General features: G+C 35.8%; 1 protein-coding gene across 1 annotated transcript in view; it reads left to right on the forward strand.

Moving 5' to 3' along the window:
* LOC106883723 (dynein beta chain, ciliary) overlaps positions 1-21,770 on the forward strand; it is a 362,109-nt gene that overhangs the window by 318,202 nt on the left and 22,137 nt on the right. The window contains exons 80-89 of the mRNA XM_089364269.1: positions 2,349-2,555; positions 4,428-4,482; positions 4,680-4,857; positions 8,926-9,035; positions 10,601-10,828; positions 15,481-15,749; positions 17,550-17,736; positions 19,048-19,233; positions 19,894-20,237; positions 20,931-21,075. Of these exons, the coding sequence (XP_089220395.1) occupies positions 2,349-2,555; positions 4,428-4,482; positions 4,680-4,857; positions 8,926-9,035; positions 10,601-10,828; positions 15,481-15,749; positions 17,550-17,736; positions 19,048-19,233; positions 19,894-20,237; positions 20,931-21,075 (1,909 nt within the window). The remainder of the gene's footprint in view (positions 1-2,348; positions 2,556-4,427; positions 4,483-4,679; positions 4,858-8,925; positions 9,036-10,600; positions 10,829-15,480; positions 15,750-17,549; positions 17,737-19,047; positions 19,234-19,893; positions 20,238-20,930; positions 21,076-21,770) is intronic.

Below are 21,770 nucleotides of genomic sequence, written 5' to 3' on the forward strand. Positions count from 1 at the left end.
CTAGGAGGAGGATTTTCTCTTATCTATTCCTCCAACAAAAGCTCTTCCTATGCCTGAGTGTGCTCAAACATGATAAATACAATTTGACTCAAGTATATTTTATTCAATGCTGTTTTGTGTAACTTAATTACAGCTTGAACAAGCTTTACACACATGAGCAAATGTACTGTTTGTTGTCTACTATAGCAACAAATTGTTCTTTCAAGATGTGAAAGGCAAATTTAGTATTTGTTACTGATGATATGTAGCAACACAGAAACACATGCATCTTGTGATCCAATGATGTCATTTCCAGCTCAAAGTGTTTTCACATGTCATCTAAGAAGAGAATTTTCTCCCAAGACTATTTCTGTACTGAAAGGCTTTCCCATATCCAAGTGTATGCAAATGTATCAAATATGACTTTGTGATCTTATGCTTTTATTAGAAATAATCAATACCAAAATAGCTGATCTACTATAAATCTGGTTCTACAGTTGTGGTGTATATGAATGGTTAAAGCCTTGCTCTTAAAATACAGTGCCAGTGGCATGTAAAAGGCACTTAGTACATGGTGTAAAGTGATTGGCATTAGAAAGGGCATTCATCTGTAGAAACCATGCCAAAGCAGACACTGAAGTATAATGCAGTCTTTGACTCATTGGATCCTTGTCAAACCATTCAGCCTATGCTGGCATTAAAAATGGACATCAAATGATGATGATGATGATGACATCAACAGTCAGCAGGGTCGTGTTTGCCTCTGTGTGACAGACAATCATCAAGGATTTCAATTTAGGACTGCAAGCTATTGAAATACTTAAATTATCTCCTGCTTACATTGTTTGAACCAATAGGTATTCCTGCTGCAGTGTAAGTGGAGATGGGCATGGAAGGAGGTAAATGTTCTGACCATGGATATATTGCAGTATCAGTGATGGAATAGCATTTGACATTTACTAACAGTTGCTAAACCTGTTGTTAGACAATCGCATAACATCTTAAGATACAAAACAGGTTGAAAATTAATAATAGTTTATCAAACTAATTAAACTATGTGACAGAGCATTAAACAAATCAACTATATGATAATTTATAATGTTAATTAGATACATGGCAAAGCTTCAAGTTAATTAGCTACATGGTAGCTCATCAATCTTGGTTGCTATATGACAGCATCCAGCTACATGGTAATTCATTAAACTAATTATTTACATAGTAAATCTTCAAAGTAATTAGTTACATGGTAGGTTGTCAAACCAATTTACATATCCAGTACATAAGCTAATTAACTATTCCTTTACTTGTTTCAGTTATTTTGACTATGTTAATTCAATAAATTAATTAGCTAAATGGTAATTGATCAACCCAATCAGCTACCAAGTAGGTAACAAAGTAATTAGCTACCTAGTAAGGCATCAAATTGAATTATTGTTTTTCAAGCTAACTAGCTGAATTGTTGCCCTTGAACTAACTAACTAGATGGTAGTTCATCAAGCTAATTAACTATAGGGCAGCTCATCAAACTACTGTGGAAGATAGACATGCCATTTTGTCAAGTTCACCTAATCTTTGGATGTCTTTGGTAGAAACTACTTTTACAATCATTCAGACTATGCCATCATCTTGGAAAAAGTCATGAGTTACAGTGATTTTGTCCCTTTTCTCCTCACCTGTCCTGGTGGCCTTGTAAAATGTCATGGATGTTGCCCTTCCTCCACTAATTAGGCCATAACAAAAAATACCAGGCAGTATTTGGTTTTGATTCTAGATTCTAAGTTCAAATTCTGTTGGTTGGAACTTTGTTTATTAATACCTTTAGAACCAGTTGTGTACTAAGTTACAAAACAGTCTTGAATAAAATGTAATTGTGCAAAGTCATATTTAACACATTCAAATACATTTGGATGTGAGAAACTTAATATGTTTTGCACAGAGAATTTTCACGTTAAAATCATATTTCACATTCAAATGTGTTAAATATAGTTTTACATGAGTATGTTTTATTCAATGCTGCTTCATGCAACTTTATTTATTTAATTCTAGCTTGACCAAGCTTTGCACACATCAGCAAACATACCATAAGCTTTTCTAATATAAGAATGAATTCATTTTTATCAGGCTGTGAATGGCAGATTTGGTGTTCATAGTTGATGAAACAAAGAAGGCAGAGAAAACTGTGTTATATGATCCAGTGAGGTCATTCAGAGTCCAATATGGAAGAAATAATTTTCTTCTGGGATTACTTTTACAGCAGAAAGTCTTCTCATGTTCAAACAAACTCAAATGTGTTAATTTTTTTCTATCAAAAAATATCTTTACACACTGTTAAAAATAAAAAAATTACAACTCTTGTTTGTTTATTGCAGGAAATAAAAAGTCATAATTCTCTTGTATCAGCAATTGAAGAATTAGAGCAAAAGAAATGTGAAATAGAAGAAATGGCTCAGCAGGCAGCCCTGTTATATTCGCTTGTGTATTCTCTGAGGTTTATAAAGGTCCACTATAGTTTCCCTCTGTCTTGGTTCATCAGCATTCTGGACCAATTACTGATTGACAGTAATTTCATTGACAAAGTAAGTAAAGCAGGTGATGCATTTCTACGTGAGTAAACCCTATATATCAATGCTTGTGAATGTGTACATTATTTGTCTGTATGTATGATGTATGTATTGTGCCACCTACAAGCACCCTCGCTGGTACCATGTAAAACTGTCTGTGCCAATGCCATATAAAAGTGCCTGTGCCACATAAAACCACCCAGAACACTCTGTAAAATAGTTGGCATTAGGTAGGGCTTCCAGCTGTAGAAACCATGATAAAACAAACAAATGGGGCTGGGCAGCTCTTCAGCTGGGCCACTCCTGTCAAACCATCTAACACATGCCAGCATGAAGAACGGACATTAAATGACGATGATCTATGTAATGCATGTGTGTGTGTGTGTGTGTGTGTGTGTGTGTGTGTGTGTGTGTGTGTGTGTGTGTATATATATATATATATATATATATATATATATATATATATATACATAGAGAGAGAGAGAGAGAGAGAGAGAGAAAGAGAGAGATTTATATGTATTTGTATGTTTGTAAATTTTACATGGTGAAGAAAGAACTCAATACATGAAGGGTCTGGTGTTTTTTGCAGATGTAATTATCAAACTCACTTGATTTGTATGAAACTTTAGGCCCTTGACTCACTGTATGTCATTCATATCTCATATCATGCATCAGAAATTGGATTTTTCTATTTATTTTTCACTGTATAGACGAATGTCATAGCCCTGAATAATTGGTAACTTACATGAACTTTTGTTGTGCAGCTTTTGTGAAAAGTACCTCATTAAGACTAATTATATAGATATATAGGTGCAGGTGTGGCTGTGTGGTAAGAAGCTTGCTTCTCGACCACATGGTTCTGGGTTCAGTCTCACTGCAGGACACATTAAGCAAGTGTCTTCTTCTATAGCCTCAAACCTTGAGAGTGGATTTGGTGAATGGAAACTGAAAAAAGTCTGTTTGTGTGTGTGTCCCTTATTACTACTTGACAATCAGTGTTGGTGTGTTTATGTCCCCATAACTTAGCGATTCAGCAAAAGTGATCCAATAGAATAAGTAACAGGCTTTTAAAACAACAAATAGAAAAACTCTGGGATTGATTCATTTGATTAAAAATTCTTCAAGGTGGTGCACCAGCATGGCCGCAGTCTCGCAACTGAAACAAGTAAAAGATAGACGATAAGATACACATGAGGTACATGTGTCTTCTTTCAAAGTATGTGTCTGAGTGTGTATGTCTGTGTTAATGTAGCTCTGTTCATATATCATCTTTATTGTTTTAACATCCAGTTTCCCATGCTTGCATGAGTCTTATGGCTGGACGTCTTTTCTGTTGCTAATTTTCACTTGTTTGCAAGTAAGGTAATATTTTGCCATGTTTGGACATGTTTTGAAAATAGAGGGTACAACTTGTATAAGGGTGACTCTCATTTGCAACAATCATACAATGCCAAGACAAGGTGCCAATGGTAGCCTATGCATATATACAACAAGCTTTTTTCAGTTTCTGTCTACCAAATCCACTCAGAAGACTTTGGTCAGCCCAAGGCTTTGGTCGGCCTAAAGCTTTGGTCAGCCCAAGGCTATAATTGAAGACCCTTGCCCAGGGTTCCACACAGTGAGATTGAACCTGGAACCATGTAGTTGGGTAGCTAGCTTAAAACTTCAGGAGAATATGGAGCATAATATCAGTTAATGAATGATTCAAGACCAGGGGTTACACAATAATCCTCATCAGCTTCCTCTCCAAGGAAGTTATAGGATGTTGTGCAAGCACTCAGCTTAGAGTGTATTGCTTCTTATAACAAAAACAACTGTAAGCATTATGCATATTTATGTAAATATGTGTTTCTATGTATTTATACATGAAACATTCTTCTGTTCCAGGAAGAGAAAGAAGTCCTGTCACCTGAGAGTTATGAACATAGTAAGAAATCACCAGGTGACTCCTTTGTTTTTGTCTCTTATGATTGTGTCATTAGTAAACTTGTATTCCATACATATCCATTCAATTACTTACTCGTCTTGGCATGGAATCTACTATTGTATCATCAATGGATTACATTTTTTTCTTCTTTAATTTGACAATTTTATGTTTTATTAATTTTCTCCCATTAATTTTATAATCTACCTTTGCAGATAAGAAAGCCACTAATTTAATATCTGCATTAGATGAAATGGAATTTATGCAAGAGTACCAGTTTCCAAACTTACCAATTATTCCTTCTCCAAGGGTTTATCACCAGAGTCTTTCAGTGAATGAAACCAAGAAAATAATTCAATCATTGATGAATATCATTATAAATACTATGCAAATGTAATGTTATTTTTTGTCTTTGTTTTTGACTTAATTAGTTTGAATAAGAAGTATTTTTACTCAGACACAAGTGACTGCCAATTACTCACAATACTCATGAACTTCTTTGAGAGATTAATAATGGAGCCTCTACAAACTCTATTCACCTGCTAGAAATAACAACAAAATCTCTCTCAAATCAAACTCTAGTATTTTAAATAGAAAAATATTTTTTGAAGACATAGTACTTGACTGACATGCATACAGACAGACAGACAGACAATGGTTACAATTAGGACACCTTTTGATTATAGGTTTACTAAACAACAACAATAGAATTTCTTTCAGAATGTTTTTATTTATGAAGTCTATTATTGTAATATCTGTATCAGAGTTTTAAGTTGAAAATTATATTTTTTTGTTTTAGTTAAAACAATATTTTTACAAGGGAATATATGAGTCAATTTCTCTAGGAGCTTTGCAGCTCCAAATCAGAGCTGACAGAAACTGTGATTATCTGTCTTGTCTAAGCCAGTATGGAAAGTGGGTGTAAAATGGAGATGATGATGATGATGGTAATGATGATGATAATTTCATCCTACCTTAATCCTTCTTGAGTCAGTGAGTGAATGAGGGAGCAGCAATGCCCATGACCTTTTCATGTTCTAGATTTGGTTGTTGTTCAATGTTAACATCTGTTGACCATGATCCAAAATAGCTTGAGCAGGAAGTGTGGTTTCAGTGGGTGACCTTTTAGAGTGGAAGGATAGGAAGATGTATTTAGAATTGGATTTAGGAGATGAGATATAGTTGGAATGATGGAAAAAAGAAAGGGGGCAAAGTATGATAGGGTAGTGGAAAGGAAGGGAGAGTAATGGAATGGGTAAAGAGAGGTATTTTGGCTGGAATTGAGTGTGGCTGGTTCAGAGGAACAAAAACTATTTGTAGCAGTTGTAGAAATGACAGAATAATGTGATGAAGTACTCTATGTGTGAACCAGTTATGGTTTATTCTAGTTTAGTCCTGGTAGAGCAGATGTATGATAAAAGGTATTCATACAGTCCTAAAGTGTTTAAACAGGCCTTTGATCAAATACATTCAAGCAGGTCTATGATTAAAAGCTTATTTTATCAGCTATTACATACCTAGAGCTACATTATCCATTATACCTACCCCGTTTCAAATTAGCTGAAATTTGAAGGAATTTCGTCTGTTAAATCTTGTAGGTAGAATGAAAAGGGACTCCTTTCTTATTGCAGTCTGAATTAACTGTTTCAGTTTGTTCATGAATGAATCTGCCAATCAGTCAATTTTTTTTCTTTTGGCAGTCTTGATTAGGCAATCTGATGGCTTCAGAGATAGTGATACCTGGGTAAAGATTAGTTTACAGGTGAAAATAATTAGATCCAGGATATTTGGTGTCACAGTCAGAGACATGGCAGGTGTGGATACTAATTGATGAAGACACTTTAGAATGGTAAAATATGAGTGTGGCAACAGTACCATCCCATACATGTGTTCTGTGCTCCGATGTAGGTTTTGTTCGAGCTATTATAGTTTAGACCCAAATTAGCCTTGATCAAGCAGACCTATGATCAAAAGTATTCAAACCATAAACAGCAGAGAAAAGAACTGTATTCAGTTGTTCAATCATCTGAATTATCTCTTCATTGGATTACCAGAATTCCATAGATATGTTTTCTAAATCGACTTCTCAGGTAGAATTAACATGACACAGAATGTGACAAGGCCATACCTTTACAATGACAGTCTATCCAACAACAAACTTCAGTATAGTTTCCATCTACCCATTTTCACACTCAAAGCTTGACCTGGGCCTAATGTAAAAGACATTTGCCCCAAATTACCACACAATGGTATTGAACTAGGGATCTTGTGATTGTGAAACAAGCTTCTTTTAAACCATTCAGTGATGCCACACTTCATCATCCATCAGCCAGTGCCTTCCTTGTGTCCAGTGGTTGGTTTGCCAAACCTCTCTCCAGTTCCCCCTGTGTTGTGCTATATGCATACAATCAGCTAGGCTCTTGTTTCCAGTTCATTCTCTGATGTCATCACCTCACAAACATCTTTGATAGCTTTTTGCTCTCTTCCTCTTAACAATTTCTATCAGAATGGCCATGGGCAATGACTAGTAGCACATTTTATGTCCGAAATATGATAGCTTTATAGACTTGATTTTCAACAATGGATACTATAATTATTAAACCATACTGCATTATCCATTCATTGGATTATAATCCAATGACCTTAAGACACTGGTGAGGAAGAATTGATTTCTGATTCTAGTAGACTGAGCAGCCCTGTAAATTTTGTCCCTGAGGTTTATTTTATTTGAGTCTTGTAGACGGTCATCTACTGCTCAGTGCTGAAATATTCCTTAACTCAAGAGAGGAATCTTATTCTTCATGACAGCCATTTTTGTACAGTTAGCACTATGTAAGTGAGTAGTTTATGTGTGGGTGGACATTAGTCAAAGAGATGTGATGTGTTGCATAAAGAACTAATAAGAACATTGTTGTTATGAGCCATCAACATGTTATCCAGTATCAAATACAGTGATTTCATGATAAACAACACACTGAAATTTGTCTCATTGCATTCAATGCTGGTTATTGTTAAAGTTTTTTACATGTGGAAACTTCTTAGAACATTTACTCGACAGTTATGATTAGATCACACAAACACATACAGTTACTCCAATACATGTTTATATACACACACAAGCCCACAATCATCCCCATACATACACATAATTATAAACATACAGTCACTTCAATATATATATATATATATATATATGGAAAGCAGACATTAAATGACGATGATGATGATATATATATTTACATATTTTATTTATATATATATATATATATATATATATATATATATATACACACACACCCATATATATGCGCACACCTACATACACAGCCGCATACACATGCACACACAAACCTGGCACACATAAACACACACACACACGTACACGTACCCAACACCTACAACGCCACACACGAACACACACACACTCAAAAACCGCCTGCTGACCTTCCACCTAACATTGTCCATAAGCATCTACTAACTATTCCTGCTACTAATTCCTTCCACTACGTCACACACACACACACACATACATACGCACACACACGTTCTGTTATCACACACACACTCGCAGACTCTCGTGCACGCACAGATATTCATCTCCCTTTTTCACTCTCCTGTCTTAGAATGAACTTTTCCCCCACCACCTCCTCTTCCGGTCCTTTCACAATGTAACCTCGTGGGCATCGGTACCATTTTCCCTCTTTCTCCGTTTTTCCATTCTCCGAACTTTCCATCTTTCTGACGAAGGGCTACGCCCGAAACGTCATGCACTCTCTCTTTCCTTTCCCGAGCGTCCAATAACACTATCCGTATCACGTCCTCACTTTGTTGTTTTTTTGTTATTGTTTTTTGTGTTTTTTTTAACTTATATATATATATATATAAATACATACATACATACATATATACATTCTCTTGTTCCTTTCTGTTGAAGAGTACAGGCTCAAAACATAAAAGGCTTTTTCATTTTCCTGAACGTCAAACTAATACACTTGCTTGTTGTTCATACACCTGTCTTTGTCTTTTGTTTTCCTATAAATTTCAACCATAACTATATATATATGTGTGTGTGTGTGTGTGTGTGTGTGTGTGTGTGTGTGTGTGTGTGTGTGTGTACATACATACATACGTCTACTCTCTCTCCTTCCTTTCCCGAGCGTCCAATAACACTATCCGTGTGTGTGTTTTTTTGAACCTATATATATATATATATATATATATATATATATATATATATATATATATATATATATATACATATATATATATATAAACATGCATACACACACAATCTCACTAATATACACATACATATATGAATGCATACACACACACACACACACACACACACAATTATGATACCATTCATTCTGATATTGACTATTTCATTGTACAAGTAAAACCGAGCTTTTCAATATAAATCAGAACATGTTGATATCTTAAACATTTATCATTTTATAGGGGTCTTTACCAAGAAGACTGGCTCTTATTTAAACTGTTGTTGTCTTTGACAAAAGAGATGGAGAATGCTGATTCTGACACATGGCAACAATTAGCTTTAATTGTTCAAGGTACAGCCACTTTTTATTATGTTTTATGGATTCCTCTAAGAATAGAAATATTATTTCAAAATTGAGATAAGATCCCAATGAAAACTGTTTGGAGAATTTATTCTGATTTCTGTTTGGAGCTAATTCATTTTATTTATCTCCTACTTGTTTCAGTCATTAGACAGTGGCCATGCTGGGGCAACTACCTTGAGGAATTTTTTAGTTGAATGTATCAACCCCAGTACTACTTATTTTATTATTCACTTTTGGTGAACTGCTAAGTTGCAGGGACATAAACACACCAACACTGGTTATCAAACAGTGTTGAGGGACAAACACAGACACAAAATCACACACACATACACACACACATGATGGGCTTCTTCCAGTTTCCATCTACCAAATCTATTCACAAGGCTTTGGTTGCCTAAAGTGCCATGCAGTGAGACTGAATCCGAAGCTTCTAACTACACACCCACGCAGTGCCTATTTATATTGGTATGCCTTTTTGAGAACAACATGAATACGACAAAATCTTATTTCTCCTCGCTTAAAAACTTCAGGTTATATGGCTATGTATATATATATATGTATATATATATATATTGAGCTCTAATTGTTGAGAGAACATGTGGAAGGGGTAGACCCAGGAAGACATGGAATGAAGTAGTGAGAAAGAATCTTTAGACACTGGAACTCACAGATGACAAGGGACCAGGAGTTTTGGTAATTCACTGTACTTAAGATGATTCAAGCTAAATGAAATCATGGTCATCCAGGCTTGTCCCTTACAGCTGCTGGTGCCATGTGAAATGTACTTGTGCTGGTGCTACATAGACACACCTGTGCCCGTGGCATGTAAAGAGCACCAGCACACTCTGTGAAGTGGTTGGCATTTGGAAGGGCATCCAGCCATAGAAACCATGCCACGACAGACAATTAGAGTCTGGACAGCACCCTGGCTGTCAAACAGTCCAACCAATGCCAGTATGGAAAATGGATCTTAAATGATGATGATGATGATGATATAAAACAATATCTGTATCCTTGGTTAAAGAAAGCCATTGTTTAGTAAGTCATATAATTAGGTGTTGAACAGCAATTTTGAATATCAATATGAATTACTAGTGGTGTATCAGTTATAGAATTTCATAATTAATTAACTGAAAGATGTGATAATTACTGCTGATTCTTATCCATCTACCTACCTATCAGCCTAAACCTAACCCCACCCCCATATACATATGACAAGATAAATGAGATCAAAACTCTGCATTTTGTCACCAATCATTAAATTTATCAGTAACCCCCACCTCTCTCTCTCTCTCTCTGTATATATATTATGTGTATGTATGTACATGTATAGATACATGTATGTATGTATGTATGTATGTGTGTGTGTGTATTCATACATACATACATACAGTGAGTCAGCGAAAGAGGAAGTGAGGGAGAGATGTGTCTTGAAGCAGAATGAAATCTTATTATCGATGTGTTGTCTGTGTAGTTGATGGAGATATTGAGCATGTAGAAAAGAATATTTAGAAATTATTCATTGGATGTTTCAACTCGTTTCTTTTCGACAGACAACCCAGGTGTTGGAATTCAGCTGACATTGGAAGACTTCCAATCAAATGATAAACCTCCTGATTGGCTGCCAGCTTCAGTTTGGGAAAATGTATTAACTCTTTCTGTACTAAATGGACCCATGGACAACTTTTGTATCAAGCTGATAACCAACCAAGAACTATGGGAGGATTGGTATCATTCTGAATGTCCAGAGATGGAAACATTGCCAATAAATCTTTGTGAAGGTTAGCTGTATACATGATGTCCTCTTTATCCTCTTTCAAAATCATTTCTTTCAAATCATAGGCTGTCTTACTTTGTTGAAAAGAATGTCAAGAAGCTTTATAATTCAAGGTCAAATATTCAATCTTCTACCATTCATATCACTCCACCCCACCTTTCTAATGCATATTAGATGAGGGTCTGTGTTGGATCTGTTGGTAGCCAGTATATGCTTTCCTTCATCACTCATTATTGACTTACATTCCTCTCTCACACTCTCTCTTACCATAACACATCTCCACAATTATCTATCTCAGTGTGTCCCAACCTATTTTCCCCACAATTAGTTTCCAGAAAAATATATGCTCCACTGGTGGCTGGAAGAAAAACAACTTTATTGTTTTATTGCAATTATTTTATATAAAAGAATCTACAAATAACTCTTTTATTAAGTACTGAGTATTGACATCACATAATTATATACTTTCCTTAAAGAAATATCCATAGTAGGGCATTAGAAAAGCGCTATACTGTAGCAAACAGTCTTCACACAGTATGCATGGCTGGAGGGATTGGTTTGGGTATGTTGAATATAGACGTAGTATGTTTGCTATGAAAAAAAATGTTAACAATTCTATGTCCCACTAAAAGAAAAAAAAAAGAAAAAAATTTAGTATCTCACACCCCAACACAATTTTCCCAGGCCCCACTGGTGGGGTGTATGCTCCATGTTCGGCATCACAGATCTCTCTCTCTCTCTCTACTCTCTTTCTTTTTCTCCCCCTTCCTACCAAACATGCAGTTACCATTACTGTTTCTCTCCCATTAATCCTTCCAGCAGTGTTTCTTCCATTTGTCCTTCCTCTATCATCCTGTCACTCCAACTCATTCTCTCTCTTCTTTCATCACCCTTTCTTCTATTCCCTCTTTTATTCATGTTATCCTGACTGAATGGAGGCAATGTGTAACAATGAGCTCTTTAGCCTTGCAGGGTACAAGGCTCCTCACTAGTGTTGGAGCCATAAGTAAATGCACCAAGTACTTTCTGTAGTGATTAGTGACCAATCAAAATAGAATATATGAGACATGCTCCTCCAAATCCACCTACATGTACAGCTGGAAATTTTTTGTGCAACATCTGTTTCTGTCTTTTTTCTCCCTCTCTCTCTTGTCTTTCTCTCTTTTCTTCCCTCTCCCACCAACTTACCTCCCTGTTGCTTTCTGTCTCTCTGCCTTCTACCATTTTGTCTCTCTCCTCCCACTACTGTGTGACCTGTGACCATTCCCATCTCTCTGTTTCACTTCCATTTTCATCTTACCTCTGACCCATTCAGTCACGTTTCCCTTGCTCCTTTCTCTACTTTCAACATGCTTTGTTTTTTTCACCATTCATTATTTCACCTTTTTGCCCTACTTTTCCATCAGCCTTATTTTATTTGAATATTGTATATTTATTTTGTTTGTATATTTACATTTGTGCCATATTCGTTTCCATCACTGTCCTCAACGTTCGTTCACTATTCCCAGCAGCTTCTCATTGTTGATGCTATCAAAAATGAACAATATTATTATTTAAATGTATGAAATTGTACGGATTTTTAGATGATAACTGATGAGGAATGAGTAACATTTGTGTCTTGTGTGCAGATTTTCCGTTTGTTCCCTTGTGTTTCTGTTTAACTTTTGGAATTTATTACATGTATACAAACTCAAAGTTACATGTATAGTAACCATGAAGGCACATGGCTCAGTGGTTAGAGCATTGGGCTAACAATCATGAGGTAGTGAGTTTGATTCCTGGACAGAACCGTGTGTTGTGTTCTTGAGCAAGACACTTTATTTCACAGTGTTCCAGTTCACTCAGCTGTAGAAATGAGTTGTGACGTCACTGGTGCCAAGCTGTCATGGCCTTTGCCTTGCCCTTGGATAGCATCAGTGGTGTGGAGAGGGGAGGCTGGTATGCATGGCTGACTACTGGTCTTCCATAAAACAAACTTGTCTGGACGTGTGCTTCGGAAGGGAACTTTCTAGGTGCAATCCGATGCTCATTCATGACTGAAGGGGGTCTGTAGTTAGTATCTCTGCATAACAACTGACTCAAACTATGACAACCCATCCAAGCCATGCCAACATAGAAAGCGTTTGTAATATGATGATGTTTGTAGAACAGAACTAACTGAAGAGGGTAGAAAAATATGAAAATTTTCTCGTGGAATGTCCCAAAATAATGTTTGGGACAAAGTCTTAGATATTGATCATTACTTTTCAAAGTTTTTAATATTTAAATATTTATTAATATTTAAATATTTAAATGTTTATTGACTATAAATAGGCAGTCAGCTGGCAGAATTCCTGGCACACCAGGAAAAATGCTTAGTGGCATTTCGCCCATCTATACGCTCTGAGTTCAAATTCTCCCAATGTTGACTTTGCCTTTCATCCTTTCAGTGTTGATAAAATATGTACCAGTTGAGCACTGGGGTTGATATAATTGACTAGTTCCCTTCCCTGAAATTGCTGGCCTTGTACCAAAAGTTGAACCTTATATTTAAAATACAAATTTGGACTGAATAAAATATTTACCAAAATAATTTCATAAAAGCTTTATTTGACAAACATCAGCTTGATAAATTGCTCATCAATAATAATGTTCACTTGTGAAATAAATCAATGGCTTTAGATTATATTTGCATATAAATAATTCTAGGTAATATATTTCTCATTCAATGGTTCTAGATAATATGTCAATGAATGTCTAAATAACTTCAGTGTTGTATGTAAATTTTATTATGATAAAATTTTAAAAATATATTTATGCATATATATTGACCTTCTTGGATCTTTTCAATTAGGTGTAATCAGTCACTTGCCTAAATGAAATGTGTTGCCGCCAATATATATATATATAGGAATCAGGGAATAATACATTCACTAATATGACAAACAGCTGCAGGGCTGAATAAAAACTCTGTGTATTCAAATTAACTAGTATTAGATTAAAATAGGCACCTATGTATCATACTTAACATATATACACTATCGCCAGGCAATATATTACGAGTGCTAAAATCTGTTATAGATATACTGTCTTAAAAATACAATGCAAGCATGGGAAAAACTACCATAAAATGAATAAGTGATTGTCTATTTGTCTCTCTCTCTCGCTTTGTCTGTCTGTCTGTCTGTCTCTCTCTCATATATATATATATATAGATATAGATATATATATGGATATATGTATGTATGAGTATTCATATATATGTACATTTAAGTATATGTATATATATATATATATATATATATATATATAAATAAGTATGGGGGTTTAGTTCACAGGTGATCTAAACAACTAGGTACACTGGGTAAGTGTTGTAAGGGATTACCAGGGTTCCAAGGTCATAGCCGAGATGGGAGTTATGGAACCATTGTAGATTTGCAATATAGCAGATATATACTTGTTAATAAGATTTGTTGTCCTCTTTAACAACATCATCATCATCATTCTTTAATGTCCGTCTTCCATGTTGGTATGGGCTGGATGGTTTGACTGAGGTCTGGAGAGCCAGCGGCTGCACCAGGCTTCAATCTGATCTGGCAATATTTCTACAGCTGGATACTCTTCCTAATGCCAACTACTCCAAGATTGCAGTGGGTGCTTTTTATGTGCCACCAGCACAGGAGCCAGTTAGATGGGCCTGGCATCGATCATATTTGGATAGTGCTTTTTATGTGCCACTGGCACGAGAGCCAGTCAGGCGGACCTGGCATCGATCATGTTTGGATGGTGTTATTTTATGTGTCACCAGCACAGGAGCCAGTCAGGGGACACTGGCATTGACCATGTTTGGATAATGCATTTTATGTGCCACCAGAATGGGAACCAGTCAGAGTGTATCATATTGCCCGACGCATCAGGGGTACTCTTAAATAGGCCGGACATGCAACACTGGTATTAGCCATGGTTGCAATCTCACTTTAGTTGCTGGGTCTTCTCAATCTCAGCATATCTCCAAAGGTCTCGGTCTCCTGTCATTGTCTCTGTGAGACCCAATGTTTAAAGGTCATGCTTCACCACCTCATCCCATGTATATATATATGTGTGTTTGTGTGTACACACGTATGTATACATATATATATATATATATATATATATATATATATATATATATATATATATATATATATATATATATATATATATGTTTATATATGTATATAGAGGAATTTATCTGCAAAATTACGATATAGGGCAATCAGTTGTCATAACAATACTCAGAGTTTGAGATGCTGGGGCTGAAAGACATCCTCATCAGTTAGCCCCAGCATCTGAAATTCTGAGTATTATTATGACAACTAACAGATTGTCTTATATTATATTTTTATAGATAAATTCCTGTATTTACATAATATTGAGGTCTCATTCATTCTTTTGTTGTCATATTATCATTATTATGTTTATATATATATATACATATATATATATATATATATATATATATATATATATATATATATATATATATATATATATATATATATATATATATATATATATATATAGAGAGAGAGAGAGAGAGAGAGAGAGAGAGAGAGAAATAGATACACATGTGCATGTTTGCACCCTCTCACATACACACACTTATATTCATATATGTATGTATTTATATAATTGTAGAAGACTATGAAAGTGGTGATTCTGAAGAATTTCTTCGATTGTTACTGATAAGAAACCTCCGACCTGACCGTTTCCTCAAAGCAACTGAGTTATATTTAGAAAGGTGTGTTTCTTACACAGCAGTCCAGCTACAATTTCATGATGTTTTGCAAGCATCTCTACCATTTAAAGCAATCCTGCTCAGTTGCCCTGACAACTACATTCAACAGACAGATTATCAGTTTGGTCAAATGGTCCCAATTGAAGACAAACTTTTACAACTTGCTGCAGTAAGTTTCATACAAATTCTGTCTGTCTGTCTGCCTATTTGTCTCTGTCTCTCTCTCTCTGTCTCTGTCTCTCTGTCTGTCTCTCCCTCTCCTTCCTTCCTTCCTTCTACTTCTCTCTCACTTTGTCTTAATCTCTTCCTCTTGCATAGTCTCTCTTACACTTTCTCTCTATCCAACCTTCTATTTATTTCTTATTCACTCCTGTTATATCTCTCTATCTCTTGTCATCATCATCATCATCATTATACATCTGTTTCTCCCTGCTAGCATGCCTTCTTCTGTGTTGTAGGTCTGTTTTGTGTCACTGCCCTTTTCCTAGACTGGTTACCTCAGAGATTCTCAACCATATTTTGCCTGTGACTTTATTTGAATTAATTCTGAGAAATTTTGCCTCTTGTAATATAGAAACATTTTTCATGGCTCCAGCAGAAAAATGGAAAGGGCTTTTCCCTGAAGATGGCAAGGGAGATGCACTGGAACAGCCACTCTGACTGATGGGGCCCTTACTTGCAGTTAGCCATCTCTGCCCCAATAATGGTGACCAAGGATATGGTCTGGGGAGGAAGGTGCAAGGATGCAGGAGGTCTCTACAGCCACAGGCAATATGTTCGATATGATACCCCTTGACAGTTTGCTTTTCTCAGCTTGACAAGCAGCAGAGCTTGGGCTGGTGGCTGACTAACACAATCATCAAAATATTTTGTGTAATGTAGATGTATAACTCATCTAATGCACATCATTTTTAACAACTTAATCTTATATGAACCCTAAGGGCCATATGGACCCTGGTTGAGAACCACTGAGTTACCTGCCCTGTACCTTACTGGGTTCACATCACATCTCTTTGCTTATCTTACCCTCTTTCATATTTTTTACGTCCTCATTTTTCTTTCTATTTTTGTATCTATCTTTTTTGTTTTCTTTATTTTTCTCTTCCTCTGAATCCCTCACACACTCATCTTTCCTTTTCGTTGTCTCTCTTTATTTTCCTTTATTCCAACAATAGTTTAAATGACAGACATCAAACTTATGAATGTGAAGGATACAAATATTGGGGTTGGCAAACATGTTAACAGTGACAGTGTTGTCGTTCTTGTTGTTGGTGGTGTTGGAGGTGATAGTTGTGGTGATCATCATCATTGAAACTGGCTGGTTATAATGCTTGTTGGTAATGTTGGTGATGTTGTAGGTGCTGATTGTGATACTAGTGGTTACATTGATGATAGTGGTGATGGTTGTTATGATGGTATTAGCAGGGACAAATTGTTTACTTTTTATTTTGCTATTCAACAAAGGACTGCATTATGAATGCTTTCCCTTTGTCTCAAAACTCTGCCATGTAGATTTGCATCAAAGATCCATTAGTTGAATACAGTATCGTTTTGATTATATTGTTAGGAGTGGCTTTACATTAAGGAGTGGAATGTATGATTTCCTGTAATTCAGACTGCTTCAGGGTCCCAGCAGACAAAATGGAAAAGGCAATGCCTTTTCTAAAGAAGATGCATTGGAACAGCCACTCTGGCTCACAGAGCTTGCACTTGTGGATAGCCATCTCTGCCCAGGTTTCAATGAGTAGAGATATGGACCAGGGTCCAAGAATGCTGGAGGTTTCCACTGCAACAGGCTTGACCATAAATCCATCAGAGAGTGACTGATACTTTGACAAAGTAGGGGTTTTGTTGTTGTTGGCTGTGGTAATGGAAATAATTGTAATGGTAGTGGTTGTTGTTGTTGTGGTGGTGGTGACAGTGGTGACAATGAAATCAAATATTTAATTATTACTACTTTTCATTGCAGGAAACTGGTGTAGCAGTTAAAAATCTAGAAATGCACAGCCTAGTGTATGGTGACATACAGGAAATATTTGAAGATTTGGTACCATATTGGCTTATAATTGATGTTAGAAATGATTGTTCCAAAGACTGCCTTGAAAAACTTGAATGCTGTCTTGATGAAATACCTTTCCGACAGTCATTTCAGAAGGGTCAGTTGATATAAATGTGGGAACGAAATTTGCTTAGGGGTCACAAACCCAGGTTCAACCCAGGATTTTCAAAGTGTTTTCATAGCCCCACAAAAATTTTAGGGTATTGCACTTGCTCCTCCAAGTTGTTTATTTCTATGGTCAATTATACAACTGATCACATTTTAAATTATTACATTTAAACACAAAGAAGCAGAAGAAAAAAAAGAGAACGATAAAAAAGAGTAGGGTAAGATTTGTTGAACGAACAGTTTCTGTCTCCTTCCTCTAAACAAAGGAAGCAAGACATCTCTGAAAAGTGCTGCTTCATCACAAAGGCAGTTCCAAAGTGGACTATGCTCTCTAAAGCCACAGTGACCATCTCACCTAAACCACAATCAGTTAATGTTCACGACCAAGAGCTTTGAGTAGAATAGGCCACCTGCTCCCATCATCACCCATCTTTCACTGACGAGCTTCTTGAGTGAATGTATCGTTAGGAAGTAAAAGCAACCAGCAATGATGGTGGAATTGCTTGATTCAGGATTCCTATGTCTTTTCACATGATCAGTAGCAAGTTTCCACTATTTTGTTGAATTTGAATTAAACACTTAATCTGCAACAGCTTCTGACTTGACCATAGGAGTGGAGAATGAAACACAAATCATTTTGATTGATTTCCTGTCATTGTGACAATTTTATGTGATCAAGTTGGTGCCAAGCTTGTTTTGTATTAGTTTTTTATACTGAAACAGTATGTTGATGACGACAGAGAAATGTGGAGCACAGTTAGTTAGAAGAGGTGGACTATTTGCATTTTCATTCACAGCCTGTCATTTTCTTTTCAAAAATGAAAGAAAGAAAGAAAGACAGACAGATAATAGATAGATTGATAGACACAGACAGACAAGTATTTGATAGATAGATGGACAGACAGACATATATTAGATAGACTGATAGACGGATAGACGGATAGGCAAACAGATAAATAGATAACCCACTATTTCGGGATACATTTAGAAAAGAAAAAACCCCACCATAAGTAGACCTGTTATAAATGGTAGCCAAATTTCACTCAACAATAACCTATCATTTTACATTAGGAGCAGTCAGATTGGACAAATTCTATATATGCAAAAAGATGATAAAATATAAATTATATAAACAGTAGAAAATCGCTTGGAGAAGAATATTTTCTAGTAAATAAAATAAGATCATGATCTAGATGGTGTGTTTATGTGTGCATTTAAATATGTCTGCGTGTGTGTGTGCATCTGTGTACATTCATAGAATGATAATTATTGATTTGTATTTTTTTTTTTTTATTTGCAGAAAACATCCTCAAGTCCTCATTAGTTTGGATAATTCAGAAAGAATCCCAAATTTTCCCTTTGACATTGCATAAATATCTATTTAAACTATCCTGGACACATCTGTTCAGATTTGGTGGAGACTGTTTAACGGATCGACAGTTGTACATCCAACATCTGCCATCTTCACCAAACTGCATTGACTCAGGTCTGTGACATCTATCATCATCATAACCATTGTCCACCATCACCTCAAAATTCTTCTCACTATTTTTATTATTATGATTATTTTTATTATTATTATTATTATTATTATTCCTCCTTTTCCTTTATTACATCTCCTCTGCGCCACCTCCTTTCTTCCCTTCTTTTTCTATTTTGGCAGAATCCAGTAAATTAAACGATCTACACTCTATTGAAACTAAATAACAGAGCCAGTTCAATTAACTGTAGCTCTTCTCCTTTCTGGCACCTCGTGACTCTAAAATTCTTTTTTGCTCATATCATATATAACAAATATAAACATATGTGTACACACACACACACACACACACACACACACACACACACACACACACGCATGCACACATATATATATATATATATATGGAGAGAAATAGACTACACTTCCCCCCCATTTACACACATGCGCATTCATACCTGTGTGTATATTAATTCATTATAAGGATTGAAAATGTTTCTTCTCTGGCCTTTGACCTTATCTCTATTCATCAACAAATCATACCTTGTCAGGTATAGTTTGTTAATACCTGGCTTATTTTCCTTTTGCTTTGTCTTTGCTTTTTTTCTAATACTATTTGGTAAAAAATATATTTGATATCATTTTTCTAATAATTATTCCATCTAGTTGTCTGCTGTGTCTTGACACAAATCAATAAATATCTGAAGCGAGAAGCATCTCATATAAACTCAGTGATTAAAGCTATATTATTTGGCACAATAGTTGCCCACTCATCTCTCCTTGCCAGCCAAGCATTGGGAAGTAGTGGCCTTGATCACTGGTATCCCTTTGATAATCACCTGTTGGAGGAAGCTCTTCAGATTTTACTGCAGCATGTGCAGCCAGTGGCTTTCCAGACCTCAGTCAAACCGTCCAACCCATACCAGCATGGAAAACAGACGTTAATCAATGATGATGATGATGATGACAGTAAAGCAGCACTCTTGAAATCTCTACAAATTGTTCCTGAGGTAAACAACTTATTGATATCTCTTTAATCTTCTATCCTTTGTTTATCCTTATCCTTTTCCATGTTACTATTGAAGTGTGTAAAGGACAAACATTTCTTAACTTGGAAAATGACTTTGAAAAATATCAAGTTCAATATTCATTGCTCTTTTGAGTAGAATAAAGAAGGCTGTTCTGCAGAACATGAACTTTCTGCACCAGTATTCAATTACCAGGGCCCTCCCTTGTGATTTTCCATTCAGTAATTTTGCAACAACGTTTAAGAGTTTCACTGTAGATTTAACTTTTGGGAGAAACATTTTCTCAGTTCTTGCTTCAAAGCTCATAACATTAAATCATGGCTGTCTAGTTAGTTTAGATTTCAGATCCACACTCACTCACTCACTCACTCACTCACTCACTCACTCACTCACTCACTCACTCACTCACTCACTCACTCACTCACTCACTCACTCACTCACTCACTCACTCACTCACTCACTCACTCACTCACTCACTCACTCACTCACTCACTCACTCACTCACTCACTCACTCACTCACTCACTCACTCACTCACTCACTCACTCACTCATTCACTCACTCACTCACTCACTCACTCACTCACTCACTCACTCACTCACTCACTCACTCACTCACTCACTCACTCACTCACTCACTCACTCCATGCATTCATTCTTCTATTTACCAATTTCAGCTGTACCAATTATTGGTAGTGAAAGAATCAGACAGAAAATATATAAAAATTCTTATAAATGATGTGTTGCATCAGGTAGTTCACAGGCCGATGTCAGATATTGTTGTTGCAGGATATATCATCCCTGTTGCTCCAGCTAATGTTGGTAAGTTGCACATACAATGGACACAACTAACATATAACATGTATATTGCACCCAATTGACATATATATAATTTATACATCTAACATAATTTACACATCAAGCTAGCTATACTTTACAAATTTAACATATTTTATGACTTTTGCATATAGTTTACATGATCTATTAAAGTAACTGTACACATCTGAAAGGCTGTTTATGTATACATAGATATTTTCTCGTAATTATATGATTATCACTGCTTGGTGAGATCTTCCCCTGTCATGTGAAGGGAATCCCTTTTAATTTTTTGATAATGACTGGTAACTTAAGTAAAAAATTGAGATGAATTCAGATTGATAGATATCAGGCTGAGTAAAAAGTAAGCAATGTTTTGAAACATGAAATTCATCACAATATATTTCAATAATACGGAAAATTTATTCATCAAAGTAAGTACCATTATAATCAACACATTTTTGCCAATGAGTTACAAGTTTGTTTATTCCAGTAACATAAAAATGTGGAGTTCTGAAGCTGATGAACTCTTTGAATGCACTTTCAGCATCGGTTTAATTTTTGAACTCCTTCTCTCATAGGAAACCATCAAGGTGCTTGTAAAAGTGGTAGTTGGTAGGAGAAAGGTCTGGGGAATAAGCTGGATGAGGAAGAACTTCGTAGCCAAATTCCCTCCACTTCTGGAGCATCATTAGTGAAAC

This window comes from Octopus bimaculoides, chromosome 16 (genome assembly GCF_046866305.1).
Source record: "Octopus bimaculoides isolate indiv1 chromosome 16, ASM4686630v1, whole genome shotgun sequence".
Taxonomy (NCBI): Eukaryota; Metazoa; Mollusca; class Cephalopoda; order Octopoda; family Octopodidae; genus Octopus; species Octopus bimaculoides.